The sequence below is a fragment of the Phoenix dactylifera genome, unplaced genomic scaffold (genome assembly GCF_009389715.1).
Source record: "Phoenix dactylifera cultivar Barhee BC4 unplaced genomic scaffold, palm_55x_up_171113_PBpolish2nd_filt_p 001262F, whole genome shotgun sequence".
NCBI lineage: Eukaryota > Viridiplantae > Streptophyta > Magnoliopsida > Arecales > Arecaceae > Phoenix > Phoenix dactylifera.
Window position 1 is genome coordinate 87,755 of NW_024068596.1, and position 17,141 is coordinate 104,895.

Below are 17,141 nucleotides of genomic sequence, written 5' to 3' on the forward strand. Positions count from 1 at the left end.
ATAAAATTTATCTGTCTAATTTATATTAATATTTATATTTGTACTATCACTTTTCAAATTTCAATCAATATTTATATTTATTAGCTAAAAATAGATATAAATATGAATATTGTTGGTATCCAGTGATGATTAAATCCATTTTCAACCTTTTACTCACCACCGTTCCGGTAAAAATAGTAGAAGTTATCAGCGGATACAAAAAACCAATTAAGAAACAAGTAAAGTGGTAAGAGAAAAGGAGTCAGAAAAACCTTGACTTCAACAGTAGTTCCACTTTCCGGTTCACTGACCGGTTTGAACGGAACCGGTACTGAAGGGCTCGCCTCCCAATGGTAGTACGGCACTGTCATCCATCCAACCTATCCTCCCCTAACGTCCGTTACGAACTCCGTCTCCCCAAACCAAACCGTCAACGCCGAAAGAAGCCTCTCGTAAAAAAACCCCACACCACGATGTGAGTCCTGCACAGGTCCCATAAACGTATATAACCGATTCCCGAAATCAAATTACGGAAACCATCAATTGGACGGTCCAGATTTACGGATGGCTAAGCAATTATGGTGTCCAGCGGAAGATGGAGACCTTTTTGTCTTTTCTGCTCGCAACCATTTCCCCCGTTCGAGGCTCCGCGCAAGATTCCTCTGCGCGACATGTCACCTACCATCAGCAACGCCTCGAAATTCGGAAGTACAAATCTCGGAGCTTTAATGAGCGGCAGATTCTCTTCCCGCATAGAAAATTCGATGGGTTCCTTCGTTGAGGGTACGACGATCGGAGAGCCCGGGGAACACGGAACGGACGGTGGAGATTGGGGGAACATCGGATCCTTTTCCCGATATAAGTAAAGAAGATAAAAATGGTTCCCCGGTTCTATTCCGAGCCTGGACGGCTCGGGGGTCGGAGCCTCCCGGTTCGGACCGAGGCCGGGCGTCTCCCCCTCAGTACGTTGAAATGTTCGCACGATGCCTCTACTTTATCTTTGCCACCCCGCACGGTCCGAGAAACCAAACCCCCTTCCCCTCCCCCCCTCCCCTCTCTCTCTCTCTTTCTCCTAGCTCGTAGCGTATCGCAGCTTCGAAGGCCATCGCCCTCCTGCCTCTGGAACCCTAACCCTAGCCGGGAGAACTAACGAAATCCTAGCCCTAGATTGAAGGAACCCCGATTCGATCGCCATTCACGGAGAGATCTCCGCCCATCCGAGTAAGTCCCGCTCTGTTGTTCTGCAAATCCCCCAATTTTCGCCCCCCGGATCGCCCGCCCCCGTCGCCGGGCGATCAATCTAGGGCTTTCGCCTCGTGTGCTTGCTAGATTCTCTGTTTTAGTTCGTTTTGCTGTCTCGTTTTGCTTACGCATCCGAATAGGGCGGGGAAATTGGGAATCTTGAGCGTCTGGGCTGGATTTGGTCCGGGGTTGTTGGGAGGGAGCTTGGAGTTTTGCTTCGTGGGGCTCGGTTGGAGGTTGGAGTAGTGGTGGGGTGGGGTTTTGGGGTGTGGGGAGTGGGCTGCGCACGGAGTATCTGTTCTAGGGTTTGTGGGATTTTGCCCGTTTGTACCTTTGCGCGGTGTTGTTCAAATGGGAGGGGGGGAAGGGAGTTTCTTTTTGCGTCTTCGATGGTTAGATATGCCCGAGATTTTGATGCTTCGGGGTTGATACACTAGGAGGAGCGTATATATTTGGGTCTTAGACTTTTTGCATGCGAATTGGTTTGGAAATTAGTAGCAGCTAAAGATCATGTGTGCGGCTTTTGGAGCCCGGGGTTTGAGATTGATTTAAGAGTGTGGATGAGAGGTTGGACTTCTACTTACCTTATAATGCTGTTCTTTCTTTTTAAGGATTTGGATAGCTCGTTTTGAGCTTGACTTGTTACTGAAATAAACTGTTCTGGTGCGGGGGGACATGATTCCTGACGATGGTGTCTTGTTAGAGTACGCATCATAAGTGGGCAGATGAAGCGTTCATGAAATGGTATCAGGAGCAGACGTATATAAATTTGGAAACTTAAATATCTTGATTGAGTTAGATTCTTTGGGTTCTGGGGCTATCCTATTTGTCAAAATTTTGTCTTTCAGCTTTATTTCCCACTAACTCACCTCATAACTTATGGCTTGTCCTCTACTTGTATTAATTGGTGACCTGCATTGTGAAACCAACGAATGCTTGATATTATTTATTAGGTACTTTAAACTGCATCTCCTCCGCCAAATAAATTTCGTACTAGCATTTCAGCAGTTAGTCTTACGCAAAATTATCTTAAAAACTCTGTGCCAAGTCCATTTACCATCTTCAAAGGTTTCATGGGTAGCTCAAAACCAGATCTCAAGAGCAGAAACTTAGAACACAAACTCACACTCTTCCTGCAAAGATCAGCAACCTGAGAAGAGAACTCTTGTTATGAGCCTGTAGGACCCTTTTTACACAAAAGTTATAGATTTTGTGTTTAAGAATGGAACAGTATGCTGTTTGCTAGACTTCCTCATTCCATTGTATTTTTTAGTAATGGATTAAAGGGTTTGATATTCATTTCTTTTTAAAACTAAAATATAGACAGATAAATCTTTCTGACCAATTAACGTGCTCTGTTTTTCCCCATAGATTCATACTACCTCCTATCTGTGTGCCACTTTATTGCCCGAGTACCTTTTTTTTACCTTTTAGATTAGATCATCGTGGTGATCACTTTGTGTATGTCTTGTGACAACTTTTCTTATGGTTATCATTTTTTCTGTAAATGTTGAATAAATATCCTGTGTTGAGAAGAAAGTGCCAAATTATTTAAGCCATCCAATATTAAATGATCGTTTGTTCTAAGTTTAAACCATTACAAGCCACCTCCTACTTAGATCTTGCTTTTTAGTTGTATTCTATGATTTAACTTGCACTCACATGAGAATTGTTGATATGTTGTAAGTAAATGCTGGATATCAAGGGACAATGTTAAGTTTGTCTAAGTGTCATTCTGTCTTTTTTTTTCTGCTTGTACTTTTCGTGATGCAGCTACATGAAAAGTATGGTGACATCATAATTCCCATTTCTTGACTTGTTATCATGGATTCTTTATTTCTGCTTTCATCTGCCATAATTAACTGGTCACCACATCATTTTTGCCCCACATACTTTTGCTCAATGCAATTTTATTGATCATTAATTTATCTCAAATCATTCTGTTCATATTGTTTCACAGAGTTGACATCCTAGGGGTGGACTTGAGCAGGGAAGTATCTGCTAGCAGGACATCACCTGTCATATAATGCATCCATAATTTGTGGAAAATTTGTGTTTATAAGGTTTGTTTGGTGGAGGCTGGACTCTCTATGCCTGGGAATGAATTTACTGAAGAGGTCCACTACTTTGTTAAGGAAGACAACGCATCCCAGCATCATCCATCTGAAATTGGAAATGGAAGTTGGCCGAATTTCAATAGTAATTCACGGGCTGGAATTCAAAGCCAGAGTGTAATACCTCTGAATGTTAATTCAAGAAATTCCACTGTTCAGTCTATAGGTATGTGCCTATTAATTGTTCTCTTGAATTTGTCCTCCTTAGAATCAGATTCAGCATCCAATTGTTGCAGCTCTTAAACTTCAGTGACATTGCAGCCATATGGCATCTTGATGTTTTTTTAGTAAGTAGGCCATCTTTGATACAGTCTTAATTGTATGTACCTGTGTTTTCTCATGGGCTGTCTTTAAAATGAGTGGAAGAGGAGAAATAAATAAATATTTCGCCCCTCCACAAAACATTCATGTTTAGTGGTTACAAAACCCATTTCTTCATATTGTTGTAAAATATATTTTTTTGTTTGGTTTTTTTTATCTTCAGATTCTGATAGGGCAAATATCAGGCTAACTTCTCAATTGTCTTTTGGTGTGAATATCACTCAGATAAATCCAATTCCAGATTTTGGTAACAGTCAACCTGGAAACCAACAGTTAGATTTGAAAGGATTTATGCATGGTTCTCAAGATATTCAAACAAGGCCCAACCAGGCAGAGTTTGTAGAGGATAATTCTTTTTCTGATAGGCACAATACTGCATTTAGAGGCGTAGCTACTTTTAGTGCACAGCAGGGTAATGCTCCTCTACACAGTTCGGGTCTTATAAGAAATTCAGAAACACCAGAGGTTGCCCAGGCTCCTGTTAATTTTGACTTTTGTAATAGTCAACAGCAGCTCATTAGGAGCCGCCACCTTGGAACATCACAACCTCATCTAAGGCAGCAGCTGGGTTTTAACAACATGCAGTTATGGCAACAGCAATTGATGTACAAGCAGCTACAAGAGCTTCAGAGACAGCAGCAACTTCAGCAGCTGGATCAAGGGGAAAGGCAGCAGAATCCACTTAGCCAGTTATCTGCTGCTGCGAAGCCAGCAGCGACCAATCAATTTCCGGCTCTTGCTAACGAAATGCCCGTCAATGATGCATCTAACTATGTGTGGTCAAATAACTTTGTGGGAGGTGAGTCCAAAATGCCTAGCAATTCTCAGATGTTTGTTGCTGGTAACATGAACTGGATACAACCCAGTGGCTCTCCTGCCATGCAAAATTTGACAAATGGTAGGATGTTTCCAAATGACCAAGGCCAAGCAATGCAGACCATGGGGTTTGTTCCACAGAAGCTTGACCAGTCTCTGTATGGTATGCCAGTCTCCAGCAGCAGAGCACAGATGAATCAATATTCTCAGTTCCAAGGGATGCCTAGTGATAGCACTGATGTGATGACTAAGGCAGGTGGGATCCAAGCAGAAAAGGTGTCAATTCATTCAGATCCGCTTAATTCTTTTCAAAGTAGTCGGGGTATTCCTGAACAAGCTTGTTTGCAGGATAATATTTCAATTTCTACACACAGCTTTCAGGAAAAACGTTTGTTTGGGAATGCTTCAGTGCAGAGGGTAAGTAGTGGTGCTGCATCAGGCAATCTTCAGCAAATGAATCATTTGCAGCGCGGTGTTCAGCTTCAGAATTTTCAAGGTACTCAGGAGCAAGCTGATTTGTCTGGTAACTTGCAGGAAAAACCAGCACAAGTAGGACTTTCTTCTGATGAGGCTAGTCTAGATCCAACAGAACAGAAGCTCTTATTTGGTACTGATGATGATGACAACTGGGGATTTTCTTTTGGAAGGAATGTTAACTCTTGCACGGGAGGCTATCTGCATGGAAATTCTTCGGACAATGATTATATTGGTGCATTTTCATCTGTCCAGAGTGGCAGTTGGAGTGCCCTTATGCAGGAGGCTGTCCAAGTTTCCAGTAGTGAGAAGGGACTTCAGGAAGAATGGAGTGGCTTGAGTTTCCACAAAACAGAATCCTCTACTAGAAACCATTCAACCGTATCTAATGACAATGGGAAGCCGCAAGTAACATGGGATGACAATAACCTGCAGAGTGCACCTTATTTATCTTCAAGACCTTTGCCTTTGTTTAACAATGCTGATGCAAGCACAAGCCATTCTACTGCCCCTGGTTTTCAGCATTCATTTACATCAGCATATGAACAAAATGACAGGGGTACCAGCTGAAGCTTCTTCCCATGAGTCCTTTCAGCAGTCAACTAGAGAAACACAGGACAAACAGTCTCTTCATAACCACAATCAGAAGCAATTTCTGGAGGGTGTCCTCCATGCACAAATGCAAACAAATAATGGTGTTGGGACTGGGCAAACACTTGGGCAGCTGGAGAACAATTCATGTTATGCAACAGTGGAGTCCAAATCGCATAACATGCAGGGTGTCTGGACTCACCAACAAAACATGCCTTTGTTGAATACTACTAGTCAATCAAGTAACAAGCCAAATAGCTGGAACATCACAGATTCACTTGGTAACAATGATGACACTAAGTATGGTGAGAGCAATAACGCAAACAGAATCATGGATGTCGAAAGGTGTTATGATGGCAGTATGTGGAAGGTTGGTGGAAATCAAGTGACTCCGATGGGTGGACTGGAGCCAATGAAATCTGATATTAGTAGTCCCCAGATGCAAAGTGACACTTCTTTCACGGGCAGTGTAGCTGCTGTTATGAATTCGGGTACTTTGAGAGTGAATCAGGAAATGAATCAGCATCTAGTTAATAGACATCAGATTGATCGTGGAAAACATGTTGCCCTTGATTCCTTTATAAATTCTGCAAGTAATGTAAATGCGGAAGGAAACCAGTATAATAAAAGCAGCAGATCACAAGCGTGGGAATCAACCATAAATAACACCGGAAAAGAATTGGTCGAAACCTATGACAGCAAGCACGAGCATCCAAAAACAGTTTCCAATGAAGAATATATGTCAAACCATTTAAATTTTGGGCAGCATAGCAGTGGTGGAGGTGCTGCAAGAGAGAGCTCCTTGTTAACTGAAAATGACACCCGTGCTTTGGTTAGTGGCAGCCAAAAATCATTTAGTCACTCTGAGCAACGAACTCCTGGTTCCCACAGGCTTCAATATCACCAAATGGGAAGTATGGGGATCAATGTCCAACCTTCTATCCTTCAGTTGCAGGCATCATATCCTCAGGGTCTGCCTCAGTCAGTCATCCGAGGATCAAATCATGAGCAAAGATATATTGGGTACTCACAGTTTGCTGGCCCAGTTGTTTCGAACAATGTTATTGGTATGGCAAAGGTACTGATGCATTTTATGTGCGAGTTGATTTTATCACTGATGATACTTCGTCAAACCTCTTTATTTCAGGAGGTGTTAATGATACTTTTTCATTTACAGGGAAACTTTGCTAGTGTACAGAAAAATTCAAAAGGAGCCGAGGACATACAATCTAGAGCTACTGTACCTAGATATGACTCAACTGGATCTAATTCCTTCGGTGGATCAGCTGCTCTAAATTCCCAGAATAAAGGAATTGGTCAAACAAGGTAAGTGGTAGTAGCTAGAGATATTGCTACTTAACCCAATTACCTTGTTATGATCTTTTCACTTGAACCTCATTCCAGATGTCTACATGCATAAATCTTATTATTGACATTGAACAATGCTCCACTTGTTTTACTCTTTTGTTGCACATTCGATAAACGTACAATGGCCAGGAGAATGCTTCAGATCTCACTGATAATTTTATATGAAAACTTCCATTATGTCATTTGTACATGACTTAGCATCCTTTATGCTTTTCACTTATTGCATTTCCCAATATTTTGGGATAAGCAATTTATCATTGCCATGCATAATGATTAGAGCCCGTTTCTGGCTTTGGTATTGGCCATTCCTCACACTGCATATCTTTCTAAATGCAGTCAGGAAATGCTTGAGCTTCTTCACAAGGTGGACCAGTCAAGGGATGGCAAAGCTATTGCTGCATCTGATGTACCCGAAGCAGCTGCTTCTGATATCTGTGCTTCTCATCCTCAAGTTATTCAGTCTTCTGCCTCGCAAGGTTTTGGATTACGATTGGCCCCACCATCACAACGGCAGCCAGTTTCAAACCAGCCTTCTCAGACTTCCTTACGTGATTTTAGTAGTAGGCAACTTGACCATGTGAGAGGGACTAAGGATCGAACATGGTTAGCTTCTACAGCTTCAGTTCGACCTCTGCCTCATGAAGCATCTCAAATAGAAAATTGGGACACTAGGTGCAGTGTATCTGGACAGACATGCATGGAAACATCAACATCGTATAGTCAGGTCAACTCACCGGCAGCAGCTGCTTCAGATCTTTCTCAAACGGGAATTCAGTTCCAACAGCAGGAGCAGCAACACCACATATCTGGAGCATCTGGAAATAAAACAGTGGGGCAATCTGCAAATTTTTCTCTTGGCAATCAAGCTAATGTAAATTCATTTGCTAAAAATGTTCCTCTTCTTGGACAGCCACGTGAATCACATGACAGAGCTATGGCTGATCGATCTTTCCAGACATCAGTGCCTAATCTGGCTGGAAGAATTCCATCTTCCAGGCTTTCTTCCTCTGCTGATACTCATGCACCTGCTGCTTCATCATTTTATTCAGCACAGACAGATCATTCCCAACCAATGGATGCAGGCTTTTCTCGTACTAGAAGTTCAGGCCAGCCACTCCCTGTAGTAGAACCTGGATCAGGGTCACAACCTTCTACATCAGGGATGCCTCAGCAAGCTGGCTTCTCAAAAATGTCGCATCATGTATGGACAAATGTACCAGCTCAACATCTAGCTGGTGTCCAGCCTCACAATCTTACTTCTGCTATATTTCAGTCCATGAGTTTATCAAATAATAGGCATACTGGATTGTGGGGCCTGCAGAAGGTGGATGATCAAAAACATAGGGGAGAAAATGTTCCATCTGAGTCTGGTACATGTTATGTCAAATCACAACAAGCCACTGAAGGAGAGGAACATGCAGTCATGGATGGTTCCTTGCAACAAGTACCTTGCGAGAGGGTGGATGTTGCTACTAAGGCAGGCGATGTATCTCAAGGGCAAGAACCAACACAAAAGCATCTGTTAGAAGGAAGTTCTGCTGTTTCCATTTCATCCTTGGTCCGTCTGCATCAGCAAGATGCCAGCAAGGGAAAACATGGGCAGGACTCAGCACATAACCTACAGACAGTATGTGTTCCTCACGCAAATGCTGCTTCTTCTAGCAGTGATGTTGGGTTGCATGGGCGCACTTCAAAACCTTCAGAAGTTCAACAGCAAACTTACTCTCTACTGCATCAGATGCAAGCCATGAAGGGTGCTGATTCTGATCCAAGCAAGAGGGTTGGGAAAAGGCTTAAAGGGGCAGATTTTGGTTCTGATGCTTTACAGATGGACTGGAAAGCAGGTCAAGGCATTGTTTGTGGACAGAATGCGGTCTTCAGGGTTCCTGCAGATAATGAATTGGGTGCAGCTTCACACAGTTCCTTCTCATCAGATGTCAAAATGCTAAGCTTTGCTTCAAGGGATAATGAAGAGAGAAGTGCGAGCGCATGTTCCCAGCTCCCCGGTAGAGAAGCTTCTTCTCAGGATGTACGTGTTGTGGGATGTCATGATCTTCAAACTCACATGCACTCTCTTACTAAATGTTCTCCATCAGATTTAATAGGGGGAAGCGAGCGCCCACAGATTAGTCCTCAGATGGCTTCCTCCTGGTTTGAACAGTATGGAACCTACAAAAATGGTCAGATTCTTGCAATGTATGATGGCCAGAGGAGTGTGAAACCTGCCACGCAGCAGTATTATTTCCCAAAAGTTTCTGGGAGCATGGATAGTGGTACTGAAGTGGCTCAAAGAATGGATACAAGTCAGGTTGGCGATCTTGGGCGAAGCACATTAGCCACAACTGTAGCTGCCAGTGAATCTTCTCCTAGTTGCCTGCCTTCTAATGTCATGGACCATGATATGGTTCCAAGACTGAAGAAGCGTAAAAGTGCAACATCAGAGCTTCTACCATGGCATAAAGAGGTTGCACAAGGTTCACGAAGGCTGCAAACTATCAGGTGGTACTTTCCATCAGTGTCAACTTTGTCTGATAAGCACTACTACTTCTGTCTACTTTTTGGAACAGAAAAGGCAGATGCTTTATTGGAATGTTGGCGTACTTCATTTTCTTTTTTCCATTCTCGGGAGCAATGTGATTTCTTTGCGATCTTTCTAACAAACAAATTTTTTAAATTGTCTACAGCATGGCAGAGCTGCATTGGGCTCAAGCTTCTAATAGGTTAACTGAAAAGGTTTGTGAATTGTCCATTTTGATAGCTGTTAGTTCCTATTTTTGAATTGTATTCTTTACATGGCTTAGTTTTTGATTATAGGTGGAGGATGAAGCTGAAATGTTAGAGGATGGTTTGCCAGTGCCTCAACCAAGAAGAAGACTAATCCTTACAACTCAGCTAATGCAGCAGCTTCTTCCGGCCATACCTGCTGCAATTCTTAAAGCAGAGTCCCCTTCAGCTTATGAAAGTGTGACATACTGTGTTGCTAAATCAGCACTAGGAGATGCATGCAGCTTGATTGCTTCCTCAGGATGTGATTCTTGTGTGCAGTTAGACAAGGAAAAGATGTAAGGATGTCGATGCCCTTTAGAAAATGAACGAAGTAGTATGATTTCTAGATGCTAAATTGCTTTAGCTAACATGCGAAGTACGGATAATATGCTCGTTTTAACTGCTCTTTTATTTGAAGAAATGTCATATGGATGCATTTATTTTCTACAGAAACCTTTGACAAAACCATGGTCATTAAAGGCAGTTATGTTTTCCCCTAATTTTACAGGATATCTGAAAAACATAGGACTTCGGAGAAAGTGGGAGACAGCATTTACTCAAAAGTTGTAGAGAACTTTATTGGAAGATCGAAGAGGCTGGAAAGTGAATTCTTAAGGTATGAACAATTTTCAGTGGTTTCTTATGGAAAATTCTCTCTTTTCCTTCCTGCTGTCATGTTGATGTGCTTTGTTATGATTGTACTAATGACTCCTGTGCATATGCTACCACCTTCTTTTGTGACTAATATACGTAAATATGTGTTTGATTCAATCATTTACCTGGCTTCAGTTATTTGGAAGGTTAGTATTAGCTTTGCTGCTATGATATCTGTGTAATTAGATCAGTCTTCCTGTATTCGTCAGTCGAACATCAGTAAATCTCCATATATATGAGATCCTAGTATATTGTATTATAGACTCCTTGTGCATCTTTTTTCCTTTTTTTTGATGACTTGCACTTTGATCAATAATCAATATGCTATGACAATTTTTTTATCCTTTTGACAAAATTGCTTGTTAGTTGGTTATAATCAAATTTCCCTTTTAACATGGGTCTATGTTCTGTTCATTATGGACACTTACTGCTTGGTATGTACAGCTTGTACCCCCTGTAATGTATGTGGGTGACTAATTACCAGGGTGTGTGCCTGTACCTCAGTATTTTAAACCCCTTGTTGTCTGGTTTGGTGTTACATTTAATTATTAGAGAGCTTATTTTGTCTTTTTTTTAAGTCTTGCCCTGACTATGTTCCTGGGAGAAAAACATTTTCGATGCAATTTTCCCAAGCATGTGGGTATGATTCCATTTTCTTCTGAAAACTTAGGAAATTTTTTTTTAACTAGTATCAAGTACTTGGATAATTGTTTGTATTTCTTTTTGAAATGGTTTTTAAAATCTGAAAGTAGATTGCTTAAACCCAAATTCAAACTAGGCAAGTTTTGTTAAAGCCGATCTTTTGCTTATGTGAAGAGGGAGAAGCCTAATTTCTTAAAGCAATTTCAAGGATGACCAATTATGATGTTTATGGATGGTGGTGACAGAGAATATAATTAAAGTTTTGATTACATGATTTGAAGATGATTCAGAAGGATCTTTAGACTCGATGTGGACCACTTTGACTACTAGGAGAAGGGGTGATCAGGGTTTAAGAGCGAGATGCGCCGCATCGTGAAGCCGAGTCACAAACCAAACTTTCGAAGGCGATAACTTGGTTATACGATGCTTGATTAAAATAATTTTTTTTTTGAAATTAGGTAGTTTTTTAAGATGAATAACTTTGGGCCAACCTCCTAGGAGGTTGAATCGGGACAATTTTATCTTTTAGCTCTAAAACGGGCTGGTCGAACCGAAAGATTTTTTGGGTAAGACTTCGATTGGGCGTCGTTCTTTATCCGAAAAGAATCAGACGGAACAATAGAAGGTAGAGTTGATGTAGAGATTGAGATCTACTTCTTTAAGAAATTTAGCTTTTTTAGTATATTTTTAAATTTTAGTTTTTTCTAAAATATTTCTATTAGTCATATCTATTTTAGAATACCTAGTTTTATTTGAACTAGGAGAGAAATCCAACTCATTGTGAAAGGGGGATCTCGCTAGTATTATAAATAGGGGCTATATACCTAAATTTAGGTATGGGGATGATCAATAAAAGAAAAGAAGACTTAAGCTCTATTTCGAAATTCTTCCATCTTCTAGTTGAGCGAGTTGAAGGAGATTTTTCTTCTCTTCGATCAGATTAAGTTGGTATCAGAGCGTCGGTCCTCTACATTTGTGGGTCCTAGTTTATGGTCCAAATGTGCGAGTAATACAAGCAATCAGGAGAAGGTCTATTCGTGCTTCAAGTACATCGAAGGATAAAGGCGAATATGGCTGTTAGTTCTTTCTTGATGGATGATGAGATGAAGGGATGTCTCATACAACTAGAAGAGAAGATTGCCCAACTCACCAAAGTCCTCTCCAGATTGGCGATACCTTTAACACAAGCACCAATTTCTGTTGCAAAGCTATCTTTTACGTCTGTAAATGAAGATCTACAATTTAGCGAGGAGGATAAGCAACCTACATATATGAAAAGTCTTTCTTCAACTCTTTAAAGTTGAAGCTCAAATTGAGATTCCTGTATATGATGGGGTTGTTGATGCGGACAAACTAGATAACTAGTTAGACCAGAGATGTACCTTACTATTTATGGATACTTTAGTGTCCAAAAAGTAACTTTTGCCCATCTCAAGCTTTCTAGCCATGCTCTTATCTGGTAAAATTCGTATATGAGAAATAATGGTATAATTTAATCTGGAACAAATTCAAGAGTCTAATCAAGAAGCAGTTCTACCCAATAGGTCACAAGGATGATTAGTGTATTATGCGGCGGTACCTATGACAGAAGCATGATCAGTCTATCCAGGACTACACCGAGTTTCACAAAAAAGCAATTTCTTTTGCAATCTCCATCGATGATCATGCAATTCTCATAAAGTTTAAAACAATGAAGCCACCTTGAAGGTTGTGGGAATTGAGGAGAAGAATCGGCCTAGGGAAGGAAAGAAGGGCGACAAGTTCAGAAAAAATTGGTGGAATTCTAGGTCAGGAGGGGGAGCAAGGTACGAAGCACGTTAACACAACTCATATTAATTACTACAATCACTGTAACTTTCATGGACACATCAGAGAAAAGTGTTGGAAGCTTCACCCTGAGCTGTAGTCGAAGAGAAACATGTAGAAGGACGAGGATTCTAAGAAGGGAAAAGTGGTTCTCAATGCTGTAGAGGTTGAGGAGCTAATTGAGCTGGAGCAAGTAGACTTCAAATTGAGCTTGATGGCGAGGAAATCTAGGACAACTGAGACAAATTTAGAGGTGCAAGAGGAATTGAAGCAAAGCATCATCGAGGCTATTGTAGATCCTGAAAGCTAGAAGAACCTCGTCTCTATAAATCTAGTTCAGAAGTTGTGGTTGCAAACGAAGTCTCATCCACGTTCCTACCCTCTTTGTTGGATTCAGAAGGATGTCGAATTGAAGATCATCAAGCAGTGTACCTTTAAATTCGCCATAACTGAGGTATATTGACGAAGTAAGTTGTGAAGTAGTTACTTTGGATGTTTGCTAGATTATTTTTAGGAGCCCGTAGCTTTGGGATCGAGATGCAGTTTTCTACCGACGTCTGAAGAAGTATTATCTCGTAAAAGATGGAAAAGAGCTCATGATCAGTGACTCTAAAACACAAAGTAGCATTGACCTTGCAGCTGCTACCCAAGCGAAGTAACTTATTAATGCTTGAAACAAGTTTGTGATGATGGTACAAGAACCCGATACTACTTATGAGAGGCCAAGCTCTCGTTCCTTGGTTCCATTGACCAATCTACCGATATCAATATTGAGGAGTCGCCGTACTCATCATCGATGAGGAAGGACGGCAAGGAGTGTCCCTACCACGAAGTCCAGAGGCAGGAGCAAAGCAAGTGGTTCGCTGAGACTCGAGAGCAAAGAAGAACCAGACCAGAAACCATCTTCGAGCAAGCCAGGTGGTTCAACTGCGAGATAGGGATGTATGCATTTCTCCACCTTCACTTTTGATTTAGCGAAAGCTAAATCGCTTAAACAGGGTGATTTAGCTTTTTTTGATAGTTTCCTTTTTGGATAAGACTTTGATCGGATGTAGCTTTCTATCTAAGAAGAATCAAGTGAAGGGATAAAAGGCAGAGTTGATGTAGAAGTCGAGATCTACCTCCTCAAGAATTTTAGCTTTTTCTAGAATATTTCTAAATTTTAGCTTTTTTTAAGAGTATTTCTATTAGTCATATTTATTTTAGAATATCTAGTTGTATTCGAACTAGGAAAGAAATCCAACCCAAATTGTGAAAGGAGGGATCTCGCTAGTATTATAAATAGGAGTTATGTACCTTAGTTTAGGAGATGTGGTTGATCAATGAAAGAAAAGGGAGTTAAGCCCTACTTTCAAGATTTTTCCATTTTCTTCTAGTTTTTTTTTTTAAAGATTCGAATTGAGCGGGTTAAAGAAAATCTTCCTTCTTCCCGATCTGATCAGATAATAGGGTTGTGCATGGTTATATAACAAGAAAAAATTTTGAATATTCACATTGGCACTTCGTAGTTTGTGTATGGCCATTTCTGTATGGCAGTTTTGAATGGATGGTTGCATTTTGTTTGAGCCTGGATGGAAGTTCTAGTCACACAGATCATATAGCACCAGCGCTATGCTTTGGAGGAACAAGCTGTTATACGTCCTATTTGGTTTTTACTTAAGATTTGTGGTGTCTCTTATATTTCAGAGATGCATACTAAGTGTGCCTTTGGTATGCATTAGTAGAAGATCGGCATGATAATTTTTGTGGAATTTGATTTACTCTCCTATATCAGAAAAGAAACTGAGCTGTGTGGATGTTGCTTGGCAAGGGTAAGTTTCCACTTTCTGGTATAATGAGCAATTGCTCTAACCTTCTTTTTATATTTATACTTTTGGCCATGTATGTCTTTATTATTTTGGAGGTTATTTACAGCATTGCAGGTCGTTCTTTCCTTATTCTGTTCCTGCAGCAGCCTTGATATTGACTCAGCCATCCCTCATATGTTTACCTTATAACATTTTTCCTTGTCATCCAAAAAAACTGTGCATATACTGCAGAACAACAAGTGGGTGTGCCATATTCAAGTTGTGCCATATTCAAGTTAATGGTGAGGATTGAAACTCTGTGAGGTTGAATGTAGAGTATTTGGGGATTTTATGTGACCATGTTGATGGGATTGTTGTTGTATATGTGGTTTCTGTTTTCAGGGGTGGTGGTGATGGGGTGTTGGGGGGGGTCCGATCTCAAAAAATAAGAGGTTCTAATATGTAGTCGGATTAGGGAACAAATAGCATTAGAAGAGTAGCTCCAGAAATTCTCGAAGAGTCCTGAGGCTATGATGTAGGGGAATGAAAGAGAACTTTACTTCCAAGTTCCAACTAGTGATGATAAAGAAACTGCAAAATTATGCTCTTTTTTTAAAAAATACAAAAAGAATTGAAACACCAATACAAGTGACCTACTGAAAGAGTAACGATGCCTAATTATGTATAGAAGGTGAAAAGAGGTAATTCTTGAAATTATTAAGGGTGTGTTTTGTAATGATTGTCTTTCATTTTAAGGTGCCAAGCGTTCATGTTAACTGCCTTCTTTGTGCTTTTTAAGATAAGGATTCCACTTTATTTTCCATATTTGAAGCAAAACATCACTGTCTTTTGCTTTCTTTTTCATTTTTTTGCTGTATAGGTGAAGGGACATGTGATGCACTTGATTAATTCTTGAGGGAGTTTCCTTCAAAAAAAGATTAGTTCTTTAGGGTGTTTTTGATGGATGATTTTGATTTCATCAACCTATCAAACATGTAGGTTAAATCGCTAGATATCTTGTTATCATTTCCCTTCGTTAACTTTTATGTGAATTAATAATTATTTGTCCAATTTTGATCTGTTCCCTGTATGGCTGAAGGGAGACAAATTTAATAGGGTGCATTTAATGAAGGTAGATGTAAATTATAGAGGATCATGACAGCTTGGGAGCTTCACCTGATGCCCAATGCTTGTGTTATATGTACTAGGTATACTAGTGGTGAGAGCTGAGTCATCTAAATGATTTTTTTTTTGTTTAACATGCTTGCTGCAAGTTTATCTGCAATATCTCCTTACAGTTTTACTTGTATGTCGAGTTTTATTTTTTGGCAAGATATATGCTATGTTGATATATTTGATCCTTCCATCATCTGAATTTTCCATAATGTCGTGCTGATCTTTTCTTATTATCTAATTAGTTGAAGCTATAAAGGAACCTGTAAACATTCAAAAATTTCTGTTATGTCATACTGATTTTCTGATCATAATTTCCTTGCTACTGTTTTTACATGGTTTCTCCTCTATCAGACTGGACAGGAGGACTTCAATGTTAGATGTACGGCTAGAGTGCCAGGAGTTAGAAAGGTTTTCTATTGTCAACCGTTTAGGCAGGTTTCATGGTCGGAGTCACACAGATGGAGTTGAGAGCTCATCGACTTCTGAAAATGCGCCTCGTAGAACATTTCCGCAAAGATATGTTACTGCACTTTCCATGCCTGGAAATCTTCCTGAGGGGGTGCTCTGTTTATCACTCTAGATCATTAATTGATTGATTTTTTTTCCTTTGATCCCTGCTCCATGCTTTTCTACTCCCCATTTATAATATGCATAGGCACATAGATAAACATGGAACAGGGGAGGCAGTAGTTACATTCAATATATAATGTGAAGAAGCTGAGGCAACCTATAGGGGTGCCCGCCTTTGAAAGCAGTGCCTCGTGTGTTCTTTTACCCAAAGCACAGGTCTCTGTAAATTCATGGAATTAAGGAGGTTTGGTCTCGCTTCATTTTCCAGTTGCAGAAGAGTCTAGCATCATTATATATTTCTAGAAGAATTCATCATAATGACTAAGTTATGCAATCTCAACATTTCCCAATGATCAATCTCAACATCAACTTGAGTTTTGCAATCTTGCCATACATGGGTATAGGCAGGTAATACATGCTTGGAGGCATTATTTTTGGCGTTCCTTTCTTCAGCGATCTGTTGATGCGTGCGTAACATTGGTAGTTCAAAGCGCGACCTTGTTTGGGTGCTACCTGCTGAAAAGATTATCTTATGAGGAGGTTCCTGTAGTTTCAAAACCAGCTACCTTTTCAGGCGGGTTCTCCTAGAAATTTATTTGGTAATCGTATTTACTTTGAACCAGAAATTTGGTAATATATGATCCATGTAAATTGAATAATTAACTAGTTAAAAGGGCCAAATAAGTCATTCTTCTTATTACCAGCCAATCATTTAATTTTGTAGTGCAAATTACTCCCAGAACGGTGTTATGGAAGAGTAACAGAACTATATCAGAACTGTAGTTTAGGAAAAAAAAAGAAAAAGAAAAATGAGTAACAGAAATGTAAAAAGCCA

The 17,141-nt window shown here is 40.3% G+C and overlaps 2 protein-coding genes across 2 annotated transcripts; both read left to right on the forward strand.

Moving 5' to 3' along the window:
* The first annotated feature begins 1,000 nt into the window (after positions 1-1,000).
* On the forward strand, positions 1,001-5,516 carry LOC120108302. Its single transcript, XM_039121888.1, has 3 exons — positions 1,001-1,200; positions 3,182-3,501; positions 3,820-5,516. The coding sequence occupies exons 2-3, from the start codon at positions 3,312-3,314 to the stop codon at positions 5,514-5,516; spliced, it is 1,887 nt and encodes a 628-aa protein (XP_038977816.1). The 5' UTR covers positions 1,001-1,200; positions 3,182-3,311.
* Positions 5,502-16,566, forward strand: LOC120108303. The gene is made up of 7 exons (XM_039121890.1): positions 5,502-6,615; positions 6,715-6,863; positions 7,242-9,404; positions 9,590-9,638; positions 9,720-9,967; positions 10,180-10,287; positions 16,088-16,566. Exons 1-7 carry the CDS (start codon positions 5,626-5,628, stop codon positions 16,314-16,316), a joined length of 3,936 nt encoding a protein of 1,311 aa, XP_038977818.1. The 5' UTR covers positions 5,502-5,625; the 3' UTR covers positions 16,317-16,566.
* The last annotated feature ends 575 nt before the right edge of the window (positions 16,567-17,141 follow it).